A 24,774-nucleotide genomic window follows, 5' to 3' on the forward strand; every position below is an offset into this window, starting at 1 on the left:
CTTGGTAGCGTTCTACTAGAGATGGTTAGCGAGCTCTTCCATTCTGATCGTCTCGAATCCCTACAGCTCGGCCGGTTCCTAGGATAGGTCATCGTAATCTTACGGGGTCTACTAGTTTGGCCTTGTCGAGGTGGAGGTCGGCCTAGGCAAGGTGCTCCAAGCTAACCTACTGAGCTAGTTTTCTAACTCAGCGTCGAGGTGTCATCCAAAGGTTACGTGTCACTATATGATTGGGATGACCAAATTACCCCTCACCAATTGCCCCCCACTCTCGAGTTGGCATTAGCTTGGCGAAGGGAGTATCTCTCAAAAAAGGTAATTGCTCCGACTAGTTCACTCTTTCTTGACCCAGACCGAGGTAGAGCTGGTCTATAGCGGATTTTCAAATTTCAAACTCCAGGAAGGGGTGCGCTTTGTGAAACTTTTGAAAAGACGCATGTGAAGGGCGCACTAATTTCAATTTTTGAACAAAAGGAGCATACCCTTGAGCTGCGCAAATTTCAAATTCAAATTAGGAGCGCACTCCTAAGGTGCACAAATTTCGAATTTAAAACTCCTCGCGCACATTGTCGATCATGGATTCATTGTAGGTGCATCTCCATCGCTCATTTCCTTGTCCAATGGGTTATAAGTAAGGGGTCCCCTATCGAGGTCCCCACTTGTACTATTTCTTTTTGGAACTTTCTGGAGTGGTTCTTGATTGGAGGAGGTCAAATTTCCCACTTTGTTGTAGGTGTTAGACAGTTTTGTATGCCCTTAGCTTCAATTAGAATGATGTACATTATGAGTTTATTGTAAATGAATAAAAACACATATTTGATTCACGTTCCCTTGGTATGTTTCTGTGTAATACCCTTAAACTGGACACTTAATGAGACACGTGTTGGTTTAGAATGTTCACAGCCAGTGGGTCGGTCTGGGGAGACCTATCCTGATAAGATTGACACTGATGTGCCACCAAGTCGGTTGGGGTGGCCTATCTCAGCTGCCAGGGTGAGACCCTAGGCACATACAGTGTAGGATCAATTGAATCTTTGAACTGGACTAGATTTTCAGTGTTGCCCAGGACCTTGGAGATTAATGAGCAAAACTGGAAAGTTACACCTGACCCCTAGATTCGATTATGATACTGCACTAGGTGTCGGATTGGGCTGTCTTTGATGTACCAACCAGTGAGATCCTTAGCGGGGGTCGAAACCTGGGTATGTTGGGACAGTTTGAGAAATCATCTGAGTGGGTGATCATAGTGACAGGATCAGCCCCTTTGTCGGACAAAGGTAATGATCGGGGATGCACTCTCATTGATGGAAACCAAGACTACCGGCAGCCGATTTCAATCGTTGAGATTTGTTTTGCAAAATATATTTTATATGAGATATAAAAGTATACATATATATATATAATATATGTTATGGTTTCGAAATGATTTGCGAAAGGTTTTAATTCCTGGGATCCATGTAAGTAGAGAGTGCAACACTGTTCCTTACAGCCGAGGGAGAGGTCCTCTCTTGTCGGGCAGTGTATGATCATTATGGGCTGAGAGGTTGAGTGTAAGACCATTGAGGATAATACCTAATGGGCTAATCTTGCATCTGCCCACAGTCCTTGAGTGTTACTTAAGGTAAGTGTTGGGCCCATAGAGCCCATTTGATGGGTTTCGGGGGGTGCACTATCCATAATAGTGTATTTGACCAGGCCTTGTAACAAAGGCTGGGCTGAACCCATGTGGCTAATGTGTAGATCAATGCTTGGGTCCCACGCCATATAAGGAAACCCAACTAGGCAGCAGTTAGGAAGGCTAAGTGAGCACATAACCTTAATAGGCCTCAAGCCCATTTCGAACTGGGCTAATTTAATGAGTTAAGGATGGGGCGAATTCTGAGATGGATTAGCAGATAGGATATGGTCTTAATCCTATCCACTCAGAGAGTCCAAACCTGAATGTGATTCAGATATGGAAACCTCCTAATGAGATTAGGAGAAGGTTGATCTAATCTGCAGATAAGATAAGGGTTTATCCTTATCACCTAAAGGGATGTCTGATCCAAATATGATTTGGATCAGAAACTCTTAATTGGATTAGGGACTGATCCTTTAGGGTTACAAAGGAAGGAAGGGGTGGCAGCCTTTAGAAGATAGATATTCGCATCCTCTTAGTGCTGAAATCATAGAAAAAAGAATTAAGCAACCCTACAGAATCTTTCTTGCCGCCTCCTTCTTCTTGCCACCTACCTTGCCAGTTCGATCTCCAGACCAGTGGGAGAAGTCAAGATTTGATCTTGATATCAGTTCTTTGTGAAAGGACTGATAGGAAGCTGTGCTCACGTGCCATTCTGTTGTTTCTTGCGAAGGACTTGGTTCTTGGAGAAGAACACTGTTGATTCTACTCCATCCTGTACTACGCCATCTTCAGTGGAAGCAGTCTTTGGATCCTTCCTTGGGCGTGAATACCTCCATTGGGAGATATTACTTCTCCGTATCAGGTATAATTCTCTCCTACTGCTTTTGTTCAGATCTGGTTCAGTTTATAATTCAAGATTGATCCTTGAAAATATGATTTTCTAAATAGGGAAATCGATTCCCAATTGAAAGGGAAAGAAAAATGTTTGTAATTCGCCTACCTTATTCCGCAAGATTTGGGCATCCATACAATGGATCTCTCATCCCTTCAGTAGGCGCATCTACTCTTTGTCTGGATTCCATAGTTGTCGTCACCGGTCTTCTATTACTTTTTCAGTGAGTATTATGGTTTTTTCGATGTCCCACAGTCCATATGAGAGTAGGTCATCCGACTAGAGGTTGGACAGTGAGGTGAGCTCCTCGGGGGAGGACTCCTACAAAGAGTATTGTGTTGGATCCTTAGTTGGAAAAAAGCACGAAGTTGAGCAGGTCGTATCTATGTTTGATCCGACCGAGTTGTCTAGGGAGTGGATAATCGAGCTGTGTCATATGTATTAGATCCTGAACAAGTACAATTGTGTCGAGCAACGCGCCAATCAATACCCTTGGGACCATGATCGAGATGCATTGTGTGTTTATGAAGAGGCGCTGGTCGCCGGTCTCCACTTCTCCCATCACCCTTCATCATTTCTACTTTGAGGCATTACGATATATCTCTGGGTCAGCTCGGCCCTAATGCAATCCAAACTCTAGTGGGGTTGATCAGCTTATGCCACCATTGTAACTTCCCACTAAACCTTAAGGTCTTCTCCACTTTAGTTCATATGAAGAGAGTTTCCAGTCCTTTCTGCTTCTATCTTCCTTTTCGTAACGGGTACAAGGTGCTGGTTGACTTCCCCAATATGGTTAAGGGGTGGAAAAACAAATTTTTCTTTCTTGCTAAGGACGACGGTTGGGATATGGACACCGTCTGGTATAGCAAATGTCGCGGCTTTGTTGAGAGCCAAGATGATGAACTGTGCACTGCGCTTCAGGAATTTGTCTGTGAAAAGGTCCGGGTAGAAAGTGTTCTGACCGAGCCTATGCTTATACAAGCCAGCCTGAGTCGCGTAGGTAGGTCAGTCATCAAGCCATCTATGTCTGCACTTTTTGTTCCGCTGATGTTTAGCTCATCTAACTGTTTTGTTCTTTTCTTCAGATATGGCGAGCATGGCTTCTATGTTGGCGCTTAACGTGGAGAAGAAAGCTTCGATGAAGAAGAGAAGGGCGGACCGCCGCTCCTCAATGGAGGGGACCCCAGCTAGTGCTGAGGTGAGGTCACCGCACCTTGCTCCTCATGTCGTAGACCTCGAGAGAGGTGGCGAGCCAATGAGTACCGACCAACACTCATTTGGTCCTTCTATCTTCCAACCTCAGGTCGGCCAGGAGGAACGTGAGGCCAACCCTTATGTCTCAAACATCCTTCCCTTCGTCCCCAATGTTGTCAATGTTTTTGTACTCGATCGCGTATTTGACCCTCGGGTGGCTATCTGGTTGGCTAGGGGGATGTTGCTCCCCGAGGTCATTCGCCACTTCCTCAGTCTGGACCCCAATGAAGCTGGAGCCCGTATGACTCACCATGTTGTTCAGGTTTGTCAATTTACAGCATTTTGTTTTTTTGTTTCTAGAAAATCTGTCTTGATCATACTTATTTTCTTTTGGGTAGGCGAGCTCCATTGGGCATGTCTTGCTGGACCATGTTCATGTGAGTGAAAAGGAGAGAGGTGAGATGTGGGTGAACATCAGCTCACTACAAGCCGAGATGCAGAGGATGCAACTCAACTCAGAGGAGGATCACCGCCAGTTTTATGAGTAGAACCAGAAAATCCAGCACGATTTAACTAAGACTCAATGTGAGTTGGCCAAAGCCCAGCGACAACTGGAGGAGAGGCGATCGAAGCATGCGCAGTACATCCGCTAAGCTGAGGAGGCAATTGTTGCCTGCTTCTTGAAGTCCCTGGAGTATGACAAGAAAAAGGCGGAGGATGGTCTTCCTATTATGAAGAGGGGCTTCAAACTTTGTCGTTGTTACCTGAAAATGTTGCATCCTTCTTTTGATGTTAGCCCACTCACTATGGGCAACATACCATTGGAGCTTGGTATGTCCGGAAGCGTGTCGTTAACCACTTCGGAACACCAGTTTTAATATTTATAAATTTTTCTGTTTCTCATAACAATTACAAACACAGTAAATGGTGAGAACGGGTCGTATCCACAGGGAAGCGAGGGAAAAATCGTTATGAACTTTAATCCGGATAAAAGAACACAAAGGGAAGTTGTAGAATCACAAAACTTTAATTAATTAAATTGGAATTCATTAAAAGCAAAATTCGAAAACTGTTAAAAGTGACAAGTGCATACAAATAAATAAATAAAAGAAATTAAATAAAAAAGTTTGTAATCCGATTAAAGGTAGTAGTCTCCAGATCTCTCCTTTGACCCTCAAACTTCTCGAGCTAGGTCTTCTGTCTTACCTGGCCGAATTCCATATCTGTAGAAAATAAACAAAGAAAAAATTAAACTAAATAAAAGTAAATTTGTAGGAAGGAAAAATCAGACTAGAAATTAAAGAACAAAAGTTAAATCTAAAACTGAATTAAAATGGTTGGGATCGGATTCAAGAGGTGGCAGTAGTGGCTTTGGCGAACTGCAAGAGAAACCCCTCCTCTTGCCTGGGCATTCTCTTCTTCCTCTACCCTTGAACTTCTCAATATCAGCCTTTCGTCTTACCTGGGAGCAGAATCCAACCCCTTCTCAGGAGCCCTTGGGTCTTTTTTATATAGAAGGGTGGATAAAACTAGGATTAGAGAGAAAGAGGAGGGTGGTAGATGGGTTTTAGCAAAAATATGGGTAACCTAGGGATTAGAATGAAGGGTTAGGATGGTTCTAAGGTGATCCTAAGGTTGAGAAGAGAAGGAGAGGGCGCCTAATATTATGTAGGGGTAAGATTTGGGCGCCCAGAATTGGATGATGGAGATTTGGGCGCCTAAGGCTGAAAGGTGGAGATTACAAGGAGTGGGTGGCACCATAGAGTGGATGGCTGAGATAGAGAATGGAATGGAGAGCTGAGATCTAGTGGCTAAAGGCTGAATTGTGAGGATTAGAAGTTAGGTGGCTCCCTAGGGTTAGAAAGATAAAAAGAGAGTGCCCTAGAATGAGTGGTGGAGAGTAAAAGAGATGGAAGGTAAAGATTAAGCAGTTAAGAGCGGCTAGGGTTTGGTAAGGATGAAAATAAGGAGTGGAAAAGCGCCCTAGGGTTTGCTAGGGAGAGGAGAGTATGCTAATATAGTAGGTGGGGCGCCATTCTGGGTTTAGCAAATATGAGCACCCTCTTGTGCTAAGTTTTTCACAAAAACATCCCCTCTCTCAGCTGGACTTCATACCAGCTTCACAAAAACTGCATTTCATCCATGAAACTTCCCCAGTTTTCCACAAGATTTGCAAAAAAACCTTCAGAGGTCACAATATTGAATTTAACTGGTAAAAAGGCGCATTTTGACTATTCTAAGGCCTAAAATACCCTTGAAATGATGCCCTTAAGGCATCAAAATACAGAGTTATCAGAGCTCGCCATTCAGGTTGATGAAGAGCCTCTAATGCCGAAAGAGGATAAGGAGAATGACGGTGAGTTTCAGGGCAGTGACAAATAAGGGGACGAAGAGGGTGACAATGATGAGGAGGTCTAGGATTGTAATGTTGAGTAGGCCGATCTGTCTGCTAATAACAACTACTTGATGTTTTCGGGAGCCTTCGGGTTCCTGTAAATTTCTCTTGGGTCTGTGTGCCCTTTTAACATCCAAACTGTTGAGAGTTTTTTTCTCATTTTTTGAGACACATATGTATGGCCATGGGCCTTTTTATTTCAATCTTAATGAAACTTACCTTTCGGTATTTGTTGCTTTGTTTTGGATGAAGCCCTTTCTCGCCTTTGTCGCTCAGCTCAAAACACTTTTCTGTTTAACTCGGCTAAATTGCTGCTATACCGGCCGAGTACCTTAGTAGGTTGTTATAGTTGTAGCTCGGCGAGTTTGCCTTTTGTGCTTCTTGGTTGAGTTGTTGGCCGGTTTGAGTGCCTTGGAAAAATTTAACAAACTTGTGGACGTGGCTCGGAACACTGTTCTTCAAAGATAATACCTATGTAGGTTATCTATATTCCATGCCCGGGGTACTACCTCCCTTTGAGTGCTTCGAGCTCGTACGCATTTCCACCTATAACTTTGGAGACCCTATAGGGGCCTTCCCAGTTCAGGCCAAGCTTTTGCATACTGGGCTCTAGCACCATAACTTTCTTAAGTACCAGGTAGGAGTGTAAACGGTTCAAATTCGATTTGGATTAGGCAATATCTGAATTCGAATCCGATTCAAAAATTTGATATCCGAATTCGAATCCAATTAAACATTCGAATATTCGATCCAATTCGAATTTGATTAATTAATTATTTTAGATAATTAATAAATATATAAAATAAATATTTTATTGATATAAAGTATATAAATATATAAATTATATAAAATATTTTATATATTATATATAAGAATTAAATAATTGATCAAATTCGGATATTTACCAAATCAAATCAGGTGATATTCAAATTCGAATTCGATTAACTATTCGGTAAGAATAGGATATCTGAATTCGACTGATTAGATATTCGAATTATCTGAATCCAATTCATTTATGTCAAATGATGAAATCGAAACCAGATTTTTGAATATCGTTGACACCCCTAGTACTAGGTTGCCAACTCTAAATTGGCATCTCTTCACTCGGGCATTATAATACTAAGCCACCCGCTATTAGTATACTGCAGTTTGAATGTAGGCTAGGTCTCTCACTTTTTCTACCGAGTCGAGATTTGCTCGCTGATCTTCTCTGTTGGTCTCTTCGTCAAAAGCTTCAAATCGTAGTGTCGGGACTTCCATTTCTATCGGTATTACAACCTCAGATCCATATGTCAGGTTAAAAGGCATTTCTGTCATCGTTTCAACACTTGTTTGGTAGGCTCATAACACACTGGGCAACTCATCCACCCATAAACCTTTAGCTTAGGATAGCCGAGCTTTAAGGCCATTGGCTTGGGGATGAGCGACCGAGGTGAAATTTTTCCTTATACCCATTTGCGTACACCAGTCTTGAAATTTGATATCTTCGAATTGTTTTCCATTGTCCGAGATCAATACCCTGGGCAGCCCGGATCTACATACGATGCTTCTCCAGAAAAAATTTTGAACATTGCAAGTTGTTATGGTGACCAGTGGCTTGACTTCTACCCAATTTGTGAAGTAGTCGACTACTATCACCGGAAACATCTTCTGTCCCTTCACTCATGGTAAATGGCCCAGCAAGTCTATCCCCCATTGTATGAATTGCCATGGACTGGTCAAGTACTTCAACTTGGCTGTTGATTGGTGTAAGTGAGCGTCGAAAAATGATTCACTTGCCACTTGGGCTAGAAATGGAGTCGCCACCCGTCAGTTTAGGAACTAGAGGTGATGGGACCTCCAACAATTATTTTCAAAAACGTTTTTATATTAGTAGTGACTCCAATAGCCCAAGGCACTGGATAAACCAGTCCGGGTAAGACTCGGATGGGAGAGGGAAGGGGTTAGTCATTCCTCTCTTGGGTCCAATAGGTGGGACCCATATGGGATCTCAATCAAGCACGATCACATATCTCAATCAAGTAAAATATTCTTATAAGAAATAAAAGAAACAAATCAAGCGAAATATTCTTATAATAATAAATAAAAGAAACAAAGCAAAAGATAAAAAAGCAGCTCAGGAGGGGCTGTTTATATACCTCAACGAATATAGTATGAAAAGCTAATATCTCAAGCATCAATAGACTTAACTAAATATAACATAAACATGAGATCGTATAAACCAGATTTATCTCTAGAACAAGCAACTTAGGATGATTAACAGAATCAAACTATAACTATTCTATCACAATATTCAAACAATGGAATTGATCTCAGATGTAAAAAAATAATAAAATAAAAAAAAACGGTCAAGCAACAAAAATTTGCATGATTAATTATGAAATTCAAAAGTAAAACAAATTTAAATCCCAAGAGCAGAAAATAAAAACCTAATCCTAAATCTGGACTGGTACCGAGAGGTACCTGAGCTGAGATAGCCCATTCCCTTGCTCCAGACGTCGATAAAACGCCAAGAGGAAGAAAGCCAATACACAGAACGAGAGGAATTACCTGAGGAGAGTGTGGCCTGAGAACTGTCTACACAGGAATACTGACGATGCCTGACGTGTGACAAAGAAGCGAATGAGATTGATCTTCAAGCTAGCGATGACTGTTGAGGTCGAGTTCAATCTAACATGACCAGATGGGGAATCTTCAACTGAGTTTCAGCCTTCCAAGCACCAATGACAAGCTTCTGGAAAACAACTTTCAAAAAGGGGATATTGAGAAGCAGAAAGACGTCAATCTGTGGCACTGATGAGCGAACTGATGATGAAGATAGAGGTGAAACATCCGATAATTGGACGTGAAACATTTTGTCACCGGTTTAATGAGTGGAGATGGCAAAAAAAAAAAAACAAAATTAAAGGAACCACAAAAAACAGGGGAGAAAACAACGAATCGTAAGAAGAAGAAGAGAAAGGAGAAAAGGAGAAAAACGATGGAAGAAAGAGAGAGAGGGAGCAAAGGTTAGAGGGGGAGGCGCCGATGGTTCAGCGGTGACAGTCCCTTCCCGCATGAAGAAATATATCTTCATCATCAGTTTCAACCTTCTAAGCACCAATGACAAGCTTCTGGAGAACAACTTTCAAACAGGGGATATTGAGAAGCAGAAAGACGTCAATCTGTGGCACTGATGAGCGAACTGATGATGAAGATAGAGGTGAAACATCCGATAATTGGATGTGAAACATTTTGTCACCGGTTTAATGAGTGGAGATGGCAAAAAAAAAAAACAAAATTAAAGGAACCACGAAAAACAGGGGAGAAAACAACGAATCGTAAGAAGAAGAAGAGAAAGGAAAAAAGGAGAAAAACGATGGAAGAAAGAGAGAGAGGGAGCAAAGGTTAGAGGGGGAGGTGCCGATGGTTCAGCGGTGACAGTCCCTTCCCGCATGAAGAAATATATCTTCATCATCAGTTTCAACCTTCTAAGCACCAATGACAAGCTTCTGGAGAACAACTTTCAAACAGGGATATTGAGAAGCAGAAAGACGTCAATCTGTGGCACTGATGAGCGAACTGATGATGAAGATAGAGGTGAAACATCCGATAATTGGACGTGAAACGTTTTGTCACCGGTTTAATGAGTGGAGACGGCAAAAAAACGAAAATAAAGGAACCACGAAAAACAGGGGAGAAAACAACGAATCGTAAGAAGAAGAAGAGAAAGGAAAAAAAGGATAAAAACGATGGAAGAAAGAGAGAGAGGGAGCAAAGGTTAGAGGGGGAGGCGCCGATGGTTCAGCGGTGACAGTCCCTTCCCGCATGAAGAAATGTATGGTTAAATATTAGGGAATAAGGGTTGTTTCTTAATTTTTGGGAACTTCGGGGGTATTTTTATAATTTCGAAGAACTTTGGTCAAACTGGGTCAAAGGATGGTCAAACCAGCGTTCTAGATGGATAGTTGAGATCTTGGCTCAGAAATTGGGGATTGAGATGGTTCTGAGTGTTGAAGAGGTTTGTGTGAGTGGATTGACAAGATTAATCAAAATGGAATCTTTTTAGATGTACAGGTAAATGTGGGTATTTTGGGCTAAAATTTAGCAAGGTGGGGTTTTCGAGGATTTTGGGTTGATTATTGGGGTCAGATTGACCCAAATGGGCCCTGATCAAGCTGATTTAGAAAGGGTTTGATTTGGCTAATCTAGAGCCTCATAATGAAATCTATACTCAATGAGGAGGTAAACGAAGGTAGTATCGGGTGAAATTTCATAGGGTAGGGTTTCTGGATAGTTTGATGTGATTGGTAAGGTTAAATTAGGCCAACTGAGCTGGGATCGGGTGGATTTGGAATCCGGTCAATTTGGAGCCTTAAAATGGAACCATGATGCAATAGAGGGGTAAGCAAAGGTGTTTTGGGATGAAATTTTACAGGTGGTTGTTTTTGGAGGTCCTGGGTCTAATGGTGGGGTCAGATCTAGTGGTTGAGGTGTAAGTAGGGGTCAATTGGGGCCACCGGATTGGTATCATACAGGTTTAACGGTGGATCTAAGGGCTCTCAGGGTGAAATTTGGGTTTGCTGGATTTTTGGATGTTTCAGAGAGGTCGGAAAGGTCTGATCGGGTGTTTGGAGTGAATTGAAGGCTCAGGCGGTGGACCGAGCAAAAATCGGGTGCTAACGGCGTAGTATGTTGGTGCCTGCCTTCTTGGTGGGCCAATAGTACCCTTGTTGCAAAGCTTTTTTAGTGAAGGACCCGCCCCCCAAGTGTCTTCCACAACGTCCTTCGTGGATTTTGTGTAATAACCAATTTGCTTCAGTTCGGCGTAGGCACCGCAAATAGGGCAATGTGAAATACCTTTTGTAGAGTTGCTTGGCTACGATCACGTAGCGAGATGCTTGTCGTTCTATTCGTCGAGTTGTGTTTCGTTCATTTGGCAATATGCCTTGGTGTAAGTAGTTGATGAGTGGATCTATCTAGCTTGGCTCTGTTGGTATTCCGGTGACCTCCTCTACCGCCTTTTCTCTATTGAAGGGCAATGGAAGCTAAGCAGGAGTTCCCTTACCTTAGCCAGATAGTCCAACGTTGTGGGTTCTCATGCCTCATACTCGCTATTCACCTGGTTTACCACAAGTTATGAGTCGCTACAAACCACAAGATGCTTGTTCCCAACTTCCTTTGCTAATGACAGCCTGACTATGAGCGCCTCAACATACATTGTCTAAGGACATACACTGTCTAACAGGACCAAATTACCCCTCATCACCTTTAAAATCATATTAATCTCTAGCTATGCAATGATGCTGCATGAAATTGAAAATTAAAGACACTATTTGTTATTCTAATTTTATAAAGATATGAGTGTAAGATGGTGCTACAAGAAATGTACTTACAAAACTAAAAACTAGTATTCTTCATGGTCGTAGGGGTGTCAATTGGACTGGATTTAGTCCAATCTGATCCAGTCCAATGTGAGTCCATTATAAATGAACCAGGTCTAATCCAATCCAATGAATGTTTTGGACCAATTTGGTCTGGTCTAATTCAATGTCTGGACCGTCCAATCTATTCAAATTCATTTTGATTTAGATTGGTTTCAACCCAAACCCGATCCATTAACACATATATTCTTATCTTATATCAAGGGACTAGATATTGGCTTAATCCAACCCAATCCAATATAAATTTGTTACGGATGGACCAGGTCCAATCCAATCTAATAAATATTTTGGACCGGATTGCTCCAATTCAATAATGTCTTATTGGTCTATCCAATCCATTCAAATTGATTTTGGACTGGACGGGACCTAATCTAAAACCAGTCCAGACACCCTTACATGTCTACTAGCAAAGATGAGAGAATCAAAGTATTCATACGGGTGTTACCACGTTTCTACTATGCACATGAAAGATTACACTAGTTAATAACTAGTGCATGTAATAATCTACTAATACCTGAAAGAACAAGCCTATGAGAATTCCAGAATAAGTATGAGTCATGAACATACCTGAGATATGCCTTAAAAGTCCAAGCATGATCCAAACAGCCTTTAATGTTTGGAAGTTCCCCTAGGAAGGATCTTTGGTCGTTGTTGGATTGTTATTGGGTATGGTAGGTAGCCCAAGATATGAGAAAATCTGCTTCATGGTGCATCATTTCTGCTATAACTATTTGAGTTCAAGCATGCTTCACGCTTAGCTCCATGGTTTCCAAGGATGATTTTTGTGTTTCAAGGACGTGTGGAGCTGAAGAAAATATTTTTTTAGAGTGAAGTATGTGGATGCGAGAGAGAGGGAGCTTAAGGACGTGATAAGGAGGTTCTAAGCTCATGTGTGTTCTCCCTTTAGGCTAGAACGTCTCTCTAGATTAGAATGTGTGTTCTTTGTGTGAGTAGGGGTGAGTATTTATGGATTTTTGGCGAGGATTCTAGAGAGGAATGGAGGGCTGAGATTTGAGATTGGGGAGATCAATGGATGAAATTTACAATATTTTTGGAGGGAAATTGATTAAGGGAATGGGTCATTGAGATAGCTTTGGGAGAGATCCTCTCAATCAATTAAGACAATAAGTGGAAAATTTCACTAATTTACTTAAATTGAACATTCCAAATTTAGGTTATCTGGTTGTGTGGGTTCCAAGGTTCGAAGTTGTAGTGAAGAAAATTCCAAACAAACGATCTAAATGGAGTCTAGCTTCGGGTCTCAAGATGGAGGGGTTAACGACATTGGAATTGAATGGTCTTAGTATCATTACACTTGTAATTTCAATCCCTGTAAATTTACTAGGTTGGATTTTTTATTTTCATTGAGATATGGTTCAGGATAAAAAATGATTCCAATTGAATGATTAGAATCAGTTCCGGTTTCTGGTCTTTAGATGAAGGGATAAACGGTGTCGGATTTGAATAATCTTGGTGTCGTCAGATTTGGAACTAAAGGCTCTATGTGCTTATGGTGTTTGGTTTTTTATTTGACATGAGATAAGATTCATGATCAAAATAATCCTAATCAGACAATTGGAATTAGCTTCGGCTTCGGATCTTAAGATGAAGGGGTAAACAACATCAGATTTAGGTGACCTTGGTGTCATTAGATTTAGATTTTTGAGCTCTATGTACCTTTGGTGTTGGATTTCTACTTTGACTTAAGATAAGGTTTAGAATCATCAAAATGATCCTGATCGGAAGATCGAAATCAGTGTTGGAATTGGGTCTTAACGTGAATGGGTAAACAATGTTGGAATTGGGTTTCATCGGATTTGAATTTTTGGGCTCTATATGCCTATGATATCAGATCCTAGAGGTCCAAATGTTTGAAAAATCTAAGAATGCCTCCAAATTGGCTGAATTTGCTAAACCATACTTAAAGCTTGAAACGTTACAGAAAGAATAAATGGCACAAAAGTGGTCTAAAATCCAACCCACCAAACCCCTATTCACTCTCTCCCTTTCCAACCGGTAGTGACGAATGGCATCACCGGTGATTGTTTCCACCGGTGACCAACGACAAATCACATGTAATTCTTCCGGTTTACTTCCCTAAAGTAGAGGGTGATAACCCATTTATTTGCACTAACCGAAGCCGTACCAATAAATCCAGGACCCTAACCCTTGCATTTGCTCTCATTGGAGCTCATATCTCATGATTGTCTAGAATTATTTTATCACATCCGTAGCTCCTTCTACCTTTTCTATCTACCAAACATCAAGGGAACAAAGTGTCCATTGTCTTCAGGTTTTTGCATTATCTTCAGTTGATCATTCTCAACAAAAGTTGGGTTTTTAATCGGTGGTCTGACTTCATTGACTAGTGAATGCACCTGAGGAAAATTTCATGTCTACTATTTTGAGGAGGGAATGATAGATAAGAAATGCCCTCTGTCATAAATTTTGCTAACCCCTAATTCCCCCACTTCAATGCAGGATTCCCTTTTGCTTCTTACTCTGCCTAAAAATCGAAATTTGTCTACCAATTATGATCTAGTAAATGACTAGAAGACCCACTTGTAGGCATCGCTTGCCTAGCCAGAAGACAAGAGTTTCTTGGCAAGGATACTTTATGACTATCACTGGAACCACCGCTTGGTGTTGATGAATCCGAGACTTAAGGTTCACCCAAGTCCTGCATCCAGCTTCACTAATAGTTCATTCGAAGGGAGCGTCAGATGAGGATGTAAACGTCACTTGTAAGAGTGCATGGAGAACTGCTTTTGGCTTTTAAAGGAATCGCTGCTCATTCAACATGACTCGTCAGTGGAATTGGAACCCCACCACGATGTACTAGTGCCTCACCGCAACCCGCCGGTGAGGATTCAACTGAATGCCGGTGATGTTCCGGTGAACCATGAGCTTCGATGAATAGCAAGGGCAGGGGTTATGGTTTTGAGCTTGGCTTTGGTCAGTGCAAGCTCCTTGCTCACATCGTTTACACATTACGAGAATGAGCCATGTGTCCATAGGCTCGCAGGTGGAAACAATCGCCAGCAATGCTGTTTGTCACCATTGGTTAGATAGGGAGAGAGTGAACAGGGGTTTGGTGGGTACGGTTCTGGAGAGAGTGAAGCGGGAAGGGAACCTTAACCAGGCCCCTCATTTTCCATATCATCCAGCTCTTAGCCTCTAGGAATGTCACCTTACCTCCCATTTCAATTGATATAATAATTAAAATATAATATGTGTATATTTTTTGTGTTGAACTCTTGATTGATGCATTATCTATAAAATTATATGATTTGTGCATCCTGACATATTAATTGTAATATAGTTGTTTTATATATATCATTAAAATATACATTTTCTATGTATTTATACATTATTAATTTGTGGCTATTTGATTTTTAATTTAGTATTATTAATATCTTTATGGAATTTGTTTGTGCTTCCCTAACATTGTTAAACATTGTATACCCTTAGCTCTAATCAAATTGATGTACTGATACATTTATTGTAAATGAGTAAAAGTACATAGATGTTTCATGTTATGATTAGTGTGTTTCTGTGTAATTACCACTTAAACTCGACACTTATGAGACTTGTGTTAGTTTAGAATGTTCTCAGCTATTTGATAGAATTGAGGAGTTTATCATGCCAAGGCTGACACTAATGTATTGTCAAAGAAGTTGGGGCAACTTGTCTTAACTGCTAAGGTTAGACCCGACGCACATGTAGTGTGTGTTTGTTTGAAACCCTGCATCCAGACCAATTTCCAGTTATGCCCTGGACCTTGGAGACTAATGGGAAAAACTGAAAAGTTACACATAACTGCTACACTCGATTATGGTACTACACTGGGTGTCGGATCGGGCTGTCTTTGATATGCCAATCAGTAAAATCCTTTTGGGGTCAAAACCTAGGTATGTTAGGATAGTCTGAGAATTCACTCGAGTGGGTGATCATAGTGAAAGGATCAACCCTTTTGTCGGACAAAGTGAACAATCGGTGTAGGTACATACAACTCAATCAGACCCTTAGAGGACATCCAAACATCATGATTAACACCATAGAAGCACACATGAGCAACTCACAATCAACCCCCATGTTACGATGAACCCGCGGCACGCCATCACCCTTGTGATGAACTGGCATTGCATACCACAAAACCGCGATAAACCCACGGTTCACTGAATCTAGTTAGTGCCCAAACCTAAAGAAACCACAACCGTACCCATCCGAAGGTCACAAGCCCACCTAAATGTGCGATGAACTTATAGCCCACGAGCCCGCTTGTGATGACAGGTTAGAAGTGACATAGGCCGACTCCATGGCGAGGCCCGTGGGATCGGCAAAGTGCCAACCGCTGAACGGTGACATCACTGACGCCACATAGGATTAGTTATAGCACGCAAAAAGGTAGTAGCACACGTGAGTAATGAGGGATCTCAAGGATAAGGAAAGCCAATCCTTGAGAAGATCCTCACAAGACATGTGACGATACCCCAGTAGCGCATCCAATAATTGATAGTGAATCAAATATTCCCCTTTCCGATACGGAGTGAATATCTTCATCTCTTACCTTTTAGGATCTCAGGACCTCCTCCATAAATAGAGATCCTCCTCACATTAGAACTCATCCGATCCTAAGCATTTTGTCACCCAATACTCCTAAGTACACTCTAACTCCCCTATTGTGCAAACCCCGACCTAAGAACCTCGTTCTTCCTCTCTTTCTTTACGGACCTTCCTCTGTCTTTCAAAGAGACCGCTCCTCACCCCAACCTTACATCTCCTACAGTAGAATCTTTGGTTCGTCTTTGATCACAGAGAATGGCCTCAAGAAGAACCAACCTCACCACCATCCTTGAGGAACAGAGCAACACTTAACACAACACCAACCTCGGATCTGAAAACCAGCTCGAAATGCAAATGCCCATCCAAGCGGATATTGAGATCTTATCAAATAAGGTCTATGGGTTTGAGGAGCTCTTCGAAGAGTGGTTCAAGAAAATCGAAGAGAGCCAGGAGGAAACAAAGAGCGCTCTCCAGATCCTGCTTAACCGTTCGGCTCAAGCCAAACAAACCCCTGCCACTACTATCCTTGATGTCCCAAACTCCAATCCGAACCCTAGTCGCCACGCTTCTAACCCCACAGCTGACATCCCAGAAAAGTCGGCACAAGCTGAGGGAATATGTCTAGGGGCTGGTAGTCAAAAGCCGCAACCGGGTTCACGATTCAGTCGTCTTGCAAAAACCCTACTCCGATTGCATCCTATACAAGCCCTACCCTGTCGGGTACACCCCTCCCCAGGAATGGTCTTAGTACGATGGACAAAGAGGTAGCCCATAGGAGCACACCAACAAGTTTGAGGACATCCTCGGCTCCTTCGCTCTCGACGGAGACCTCAAAGTGCGAGAATTTTTTAATTCGCTGACTGGCCCAATGTACACATGGTTCATAAGTCTCAAAGTCTCACCCCTAGTAGCATCGATTCATGGGGTGAATTAGCTAAGAAGTTCTTGTCAAAATGGTTCACCTTAGAAAGGAAACATACGATGGTTGATCTACAAAACACAGAGCAAGGGCCAGGAGAAGATCTCTTGGCCTACACCATGAGGTTTCAGAAATTTACTCATTCTATCTTCGATGAATATGCTACTAAGAGAAGTTTTGTTGAATAGTGCATCCAGGGTTTGCGCCCTACCTATTGAATCGGCATTGAAAACATCGAAGTCAAAACCTTCAGCCAACTCTGGAGGTGCACAGAGAGAACAGCGCGAACTGTCAAAGACTCATCCCCGTACAATAGAAACAAGGCGTATGCAGTTGACAAGAGACCCAGGAACAGTGGAGGAGCCAGACAAGGACCGTATCAGCGAGACAGTGCCCAAGGGAAGAGAAACTCACCGCCACCCCCTCCCTTCTCTTGCACAAGAGAGGAGGTGGTCATGATCATGAACAAGCTAGTGGAAGACAAGGTAATCAGCCTGCCATCGCAACCACTAGGAGTAGACCCAAAGAAAGACAAGTGTGGAGGAAGGTGGTGTAACTACCATCAGACACCAAACCACGACTTAATGGATTGCTTTACCTTGAGAAGGATATTCAGGCAGAAGGTAAAGTTAGAACAATTCATAAAGAAAGACCCAACCTGCGTTGAAACTGATCCCCTCCCAACCCATACCTAGGGCGGCAGCATCAACATGGTCAGGGCATCTGGACAGTACCAGGCTAATGCTCTCATAGAAAAACTAGAGCAGAGTGATAGTTCTTCACCAAACAGGGGGTCAACACAACAACACAAAAGTTGGCCATCAGAGCATTGGCAGAGGTATTCTGGCACCCTCTACAACCCTACAGTCGTGACCGTAACAACGTAGAGTTCATAGCGGAGGACATGTTCGCCATCGACCCTCATCACAACAGACCCCTATAATTCATGGCAAAGATAGGGGGTTTTGACATGAGAAGATCGACGGTTGACCCAGGAAGCTCTATTAATCCCATCTTCATCCACACACTAGAATTAGTGAATGTTCGAAAGGAGGACATCAAAGGATTTCCTTTAGAGGCAACAGACTTCAACGAGAACCCATCTATCACCAAAGGGTCTATCGAACTACAGGTTGTGATCCGACCATTTACCATAATGCAAGAGTTCCAGGTAATCCCAGGAAGGACCTGCTATAACGCCCTCTTGGGGCACCCACTGATCCACGAACTCACCCTCGTCCCCTCGATGTACCATCAATGCATCAAAGCCAGATACCGAGGGAGATTGATAAGGATCCCAGCCACCAGGGCCCCGTTTGATAAGTCTGAGACGCAACTTCAAGGCACCATCAACTTCATGGAGTTAGCAAAAAATGGCGAAACAAGGATAGCCAAGGTCGAGGGAATAAAGTTGCCGCACCCACCTGAGAACGAACCTGCGGGAACGTCGGAAGAGAAGCAGATGTGTCCGGATGATAAGGGACAATGGGAAGGAGTATTACACCATCATCGAGGACCGTGAGGACGACAAGCCACCCGCAGCCAAAAAGATCATTCCTGAGGTATGACTCTATCATCTGTTTATTTTAGCCTTATTATACCATGCATCAAAAGCAAAGTCTATTTTCCAAAAAGGGGATTTAACCTGGATTTATTATGGGTATTTTTCAAAAAAAATACACATTTATTTGTTAGAAAGCCATCACATTTCTCTAACATAAGACTCTAAGTAATGTTTCAACCAGTACCATTGCACTACATCACAAATCAATGTCGCTATTGTCACACCATCAAATAATAATCCAACTATCGAACACGGCATAAAGGTATAACATTCAAAACGCATACCCATATAGACATGAAATTCCCAGAATTTGAGACAAATAATAACTTGAACAACCTTAGGAATCGAAAGAGGATACATTGGAATACTGTGATGAGGTCAGAGTACCTCCAAGGTGCATGACGGATTTGATCGACACGATCGAGAAACCATTGGAGGAGATCAACCTAGTGATGAACGAAAAAGACAAAAGACCTTTATACATACCCGCTAGGCTAGTAGCCGAGGACAAAGGAAAGCTCATCACACTTTTAAAAGGTATAGAAGTGACCTAATCATAGAAACTTCAGAGCCTAAAACCAGTCTAACCGCATCTCTCTCTCTCTCTCGCAAAATTTCAAGATGTCGGGACTAGATTTAGAATTTGTCAGCCACTCCTTATGCATAGATCCCAAATTCCAGCCAGTGAAAAAGCCACAAAAGATCTTTAAGCTATAAATAACTATAAAGATCAAAGAGGAAGTCGAGCGGCTTTTGAAAGTAGGCTTCATCAAACGTATAGTACATCCTTAGTGGCTCGCCAATGTGGTCCCTTTAAAGAAGAAAAATGGACAACTGAGGTTAGTACCTTCCCACTTAGTTCCTTAACAATAGTACAACACTCGAACACTAACTCCACCTTATTGCAGATGTTGCGTCGATTTTAGGGACCTAAACAAAGCCTGACCAAAAGACGAGTTCCCTCTTCCTAATGTGGAGGTATTAATAGACTCAACTGTGGGACATGAGCTCTTCTCCTTCCTAGATGCCTATAGTGAGTACAACCAAATTTTCATGGACCCCGCAGATGCACCCCACACAACCTTCAGGACACCCAGGGGAAACTTTTATTACAAGATGATGCCCTTCGGCTAGAAGAATGCCAAAGCCACATACCAGAGAGCGATGACTAGTGTCTTCCACAACATGATTCACAAGGAAATAGAGTGTTACGTGGATGACATAGTCGTCAAAGCACAAAGAAGAGATGAGCACTCAGAGGTTTTGAGAAAGGTGTTCATAAGATGCAGAGAATTCAAGTTAAGATTGAACCCACTAAAGTGCACATTTGGGGTATAGTGCGAAAAGTTCCTATGATACCGGGTAGATTAGACCGGGATACATCTAGATGAAAGCAAGGTCAAAGCCATCTTAGATCTTTTTCCACCAGTGAATGAGTCCCAGTTAAAAACATTCCTAGGATAAGTCTTGTATTTAAGAAGGTTTATCCCCAGCCTCGCGCACACAACTCTGTCGTTGATGAAATTAGTCAAGAAATCTACTAAATTCAAATGGACCCAGGAGCATCAAAATACTTTTGAGCAACTAAAGGCGACACTGGCTAGGGCACCGATGATGTCACCGCCCAAAGACGTGCGAAAATTCAGAATATACATTGCAACAGGGACAGAGGCCATAGGATGCCTACTACAACAAGAGGATGAGGGCAAAGTGGAACTTCCCATATATTACGCCAGTAGGACCCTCAAACCAGTTGAGAAGAACTATTCCCACATAAAGCAATAGTGTTTGGCCTTGGTTTTTGCTACACAGAAATTTAGACATTATATCCTAGGGAAAATGGTGAGGTTCATCGCACGAAACAACCCAATCAAGTTCGGACAAACCTCCTCTTTCCAGCAGACTTGTCAAATGGATGATGCAGCTCGGTCGGATCTACTGGCCATCTTCCCATTGACACTTCACTTTCCCATATCAAAGGAGGTCCCCGGAGACACACCCATGATTGCCCTAGCTGAAAATCGATAGTGGATCCTAACCTTTGATGGGAGTAGCATGAGCACCTCAGCCGACACCGGTGTAACCTTAATGTCCCCTGACGGACAAACATTTACTTACTCATTTAAACTTCAATTCCCCTATTCCCATAATATAGCATTGGTCCTCAGCCTGATAAAAGCAATAGAAGTTGAAGCAAAGAAGATAAAGGTAATTGGTGATGCCAAGCTGGTGATTGGACAACTCGACGGAAGCACGACGGTGAAGGAGCTAACCATCCTACCATATAGGACCCTGATCCAGAAGCTAGTCCGCAACCTGGATGTAGACTTCAAACATCAGAATAGAGCAAAAAACAGGTTCGCCAATGCATTAGCTACTTTAGGGTCCAAGATGCAAGTCTGTCCAGAACCAATATGGATCACCATCCAATCAATTGACAAACAATCAACTTTCACCCTGAGGGACCAAGTGGAAGATGAGGAACAAATAGCAGTAGACGATTGGAGGTACAAAGTAATACAGAAGCTAAAAAGTCAAGCCATAGAGACACAAGACATTAGGCTAATCGCAAAGTTCCAACTAGTGAATGGGGTGCTATACCACAAGAATCAAACAGCATAAGGACAAGGTGCCTTGGCAAGTTAGAGGCAGAGATGGTGCTGAACGAAGTTTATAAGACCAATTGCGGAGATGTCTCAAGTACCCTATTCCGTAAACTGCAGAGGTTAGGGTATTACTGGCCTACGATGAAGTGGGACTCTACTAAGATACAATGAGAATGCGACAAATGCATCTCGCAGATAGCCGGTAGAGAATGTTTAGTAGTCTGCAACGAGGACTGGAGGAGGATGTACATAGAATACCTATGGGAGCACACACTCCCCATCGACATCCAATTGCAGAGGAATCTATTATCTAAGGCCAAAAGGTTCTACCTCCAAGACGGAGTGTTGTATAGGAAATCACATGCACAAAAACCCCTGCGATGCATAGCCGGTTAAGAAATCGATGATGTACTAGAAGTAGCCCATAATTCTGAACCTACAGCCCACCAAGGATAGCTTGCTCTACATTACCACATCCTACACCTCAGTTTCTATTGGTCAACTATGATGGAAGACATGCAACGGCATGTGCGCCGATGTCACAAGTGCCAAATCCATAGTGAAAGAATCCACAAGCCTGCAAACAACCTTTACACGGTCATCACACCCTGGCCCTTTCACACTTGGGGGGTAGACCTGATAGGAAATATACACCCACCCTCTAGGGAGTACTTTTCATTATCGTAGCTACAAATTACTTCACCAAGTGGGTAGAAGCCATTCCCCTATGATGAACCTGTGCAGCCAACATAGCAAATTTTCTAAGACAAAACATATTCCACAAATTCGGAGTACCAATGCGGTTATTGACCGATAACGGCCTATGCATCAAAAATCAAGAAGTCTATGACCTCCTAGGATAGTACGGGGCGAGATTAGGAACGTCTACAACATATTACCCCCAGGGAAACGTTCAGGCAGAGGCCACAAACAAGACACTACTAAGAATGTTGAGCCAAACAGTGGACACTAATCAAAGGGATTAGGCAGACAAGTTATCGAAAACACTTTGGGCTAAAGAAACTAAGTTTGAACAACTCCCAGTAAAGGTTCCAGTTGTCCCCAGCGGAGTCGCCAGCTGTGAGCTCCGGGAAGCTCATGGCCGGCTCAAAGGAGTTGGAGTCGCCACCCATTTTTTAGAGGAAATTGACCCTCGTTTTCAGGTTTGAAAAACTCAATTTAGGTCTTTGATAGTGACTTCATCCTCCATGGGAAAGGCACACAACCAAGAGATTTTAGGTCCCAAGGATTGGGAGAGAGAAGGTATTAGGCATCCCTCTCTCCAAGCTGCTTTAGCAGCCCGATACGGGTGTTATTCAGGCTCAGTTTCTTTTGAAGAAACACAGAAATGGTTGCGAATTTCTTAAATCTAGAGGAACATGCTTTCAACTCCCCCTAAGACTGATTTTGAGGTGATGTTATCGGGTCTTAGGTACTGATTTCCCTAAGACCCTCGCCTCTCCACCTCTACTCCCAGTCAAGAAGAAATTTAAAATGATGGTTCTCCAACATTTCAGAACCTCAAGCAATCCAGAAAGACTAAAGAAGACTTACCTTTCGTATGTTCCTTGACGGGAGTTTTCCGGTAGCTAGGGATGCGACAAAATGAAGTTTAGATGGGTTCTTGAGATAGGGAGTGTTTCTGGTTGTAGAAACCTCCGTGGGAAGGTGGAGGATATGAATTTAGAATCTGATGTTCAGAGCACCTCCGGATTTTGGGTGAACAAGAGGCAGCATATGGTCTGGAAGAAAGCTCTCTTCTCTCTCTCTTTTTCTCTAAGAGCCTCTCTTGGGTTTCCTTCCTCTCTTTTTCTCTTTTTTTTTTCTGATCCCCCCTCTCTCTCAGAGTTCCTTTCAAGCTCGAGCTAAGCCTCTATTTATAGAGAAAATGGAAGGAGATGAGTCTGAAATTCACTCAGCTACAGTGTTTGTGACTGAGCAGAGTTCTTTTACTGAGATAGGAAAAGATTCTTCAAAGAAATAAGTGTCCAGTCAAGCTTTCTTGTTTGGTGAAACATTTTTTTGATTTGGAGATGGTTTTCACGGGATTTGTGCATCCAATGGGAGCTTGGGGCGTGCCAAACATTGCAGTCTCGTATTTGGGTCTGGCAGTGGCAAAAAACATAAATTTGATTAACTTTTAAATGTGGTTTTGTCTTTTCTTAGTTTTAAGTGGGGGTCTATTTGGTATTTTGAGTTTCTTAAGCCTATTAGGCATTGTTTCATTGGTCCAGGTGTTTTAATGAGTCAAGAGTGGGTCTGAAATCAGCCACCACCCTTTTGAGGCTTCAAGTTGGGACAGATGATGTAGCAATTTAATTTGGTGCATCGAAATGGTATTTTTCTAGTTTATCGGTCAAATGGATTAATCTAGATGTGAAATTTGACATGTTGGGGTTTTTCGGGTCTCTGAACACAGTGGTGATGTCTGATTGGTCAAATAGGGTTGGAATGATTGAGATCTATTGCTGACATACTCAGACCAATGAGATTAGCTAAAATATAATCTTTCTTTGATGAAGGGTCAATCGGGGGAATTTTGTGATGAAATTTGGTGGGTTGTCACTTTTGAATGTCCTGAATCTAATGGAAGTGATGGATCTTTGATCATAGGTATAGATTAATTGATTAAGTTCACATCATGGTCTTAGCATATGGTTCTCCAATCAACGAGAGGACTCAAAATGGAATCTTACTTTTTCAACAGTCAAACAGAGGTGTTTGGTCGTGAAATTTAATGTAGTGGGGTTTTTGGGTCTCTGAACATAGTGGTAAGGCCTGATTTGCCATGTGAAGTTGGGATGATGGATGGTAGACTCTAATTAATGAGATTTGTTGGAATAAGATCTAGGCTTGATAGGGGTTAAACGAGGGAATTTTGAGCTACAACTTGGTAGGTAGGCATGGATTAGGGTAAGGAGTCAAGCAAATGGTTCTAATATATGGTTGACCTTGGTAATCATTCAGGGCCACCAGAATGGAATCTTGTTGTCTTTGTGGTTGGTTATCATAGATTTGTGGTGGGGTTCGCTAGTTGATTGTGTCCTAATGATCTTAGGGTGATGGATATGTTGGATTTGATTTTGGAGGAGTTGGAATTTGAATATCACATAGATCGGGGCCGTTAGAAAGGAAGTTGATGTGATGAACGGTGGATCTTTAGAGTTTAGTCATGAAAATTGATGTGTAACTAAGTTATACTTTTTCAAATCTAAGGATGATGCCTAATCAAGGTTTTTGTTTGTCCTGTGAATTGTGTCAAAGGAGGGTTTTTTTTGGGTTTGGAATGTCTTAAGTTGATCTTGTTGTGTTTCAAGTTTTTGGAGTGCAAAAGGAGAGTACAAAGAGGTAGGGTGAAGGGGCCGAGCAAAAATTAGGTGTTAACACCATCTCCAAGATCTAATATCCACTTACAAAATTAATTTAAAGAATTTGCATACGATTCATCTGGGTGTCTATCTTGAAGCCTCATATTTATTGTTAAATGGAAAACAACACATTGGTACCAAAGATTTGATATATTAATTGCAGATGAAACAATTACTCCCCACGTTCCCTTATTAACAACCGGTAAAATTTGTTTGAAATCTCCTC

At 42.2% G+C, this 24,774-nt stretch overlaps 1 protein-coding gene across 1 annotated transcript; it reads left to right on the forward strand.

The window, feature by feature from the left end:
- Nucleotides 1-20,662: 20,662 nt before the first annotated feature.
- Nucleotides 20,663-21,196, forward strand: LOC148802508 (uncharacterized). Its single transcript, XM_088897912.1, has one exon. The coding sequence runs from the start codon at nt 20,663-20,665 to the stop codon at nt 21,194-21,196; it is 534 nt and encodes a 177-aa protein (XP_088754038.1).
- The last annotated feature ends 3,578 nt before the right edge of the window (nt 21,197-24,774 follow it).

The sequence above is a fragment of the Nelumbo nucifera genome, chromosome 2 (genome assembly GCF_055504915.1).
Source record: "Nelumbo nucifera cultivar China Antique chromosome 2, China Antique-T2T, whole genome shotgun sequence".
NCBI classification, from domain to species: Eukaryota; Viridiplantae; Streptophyta; class Magnoliopsida; order Proteales; family Nelumbonaceae; genus Nelumbo; species Nelumbo nucifera.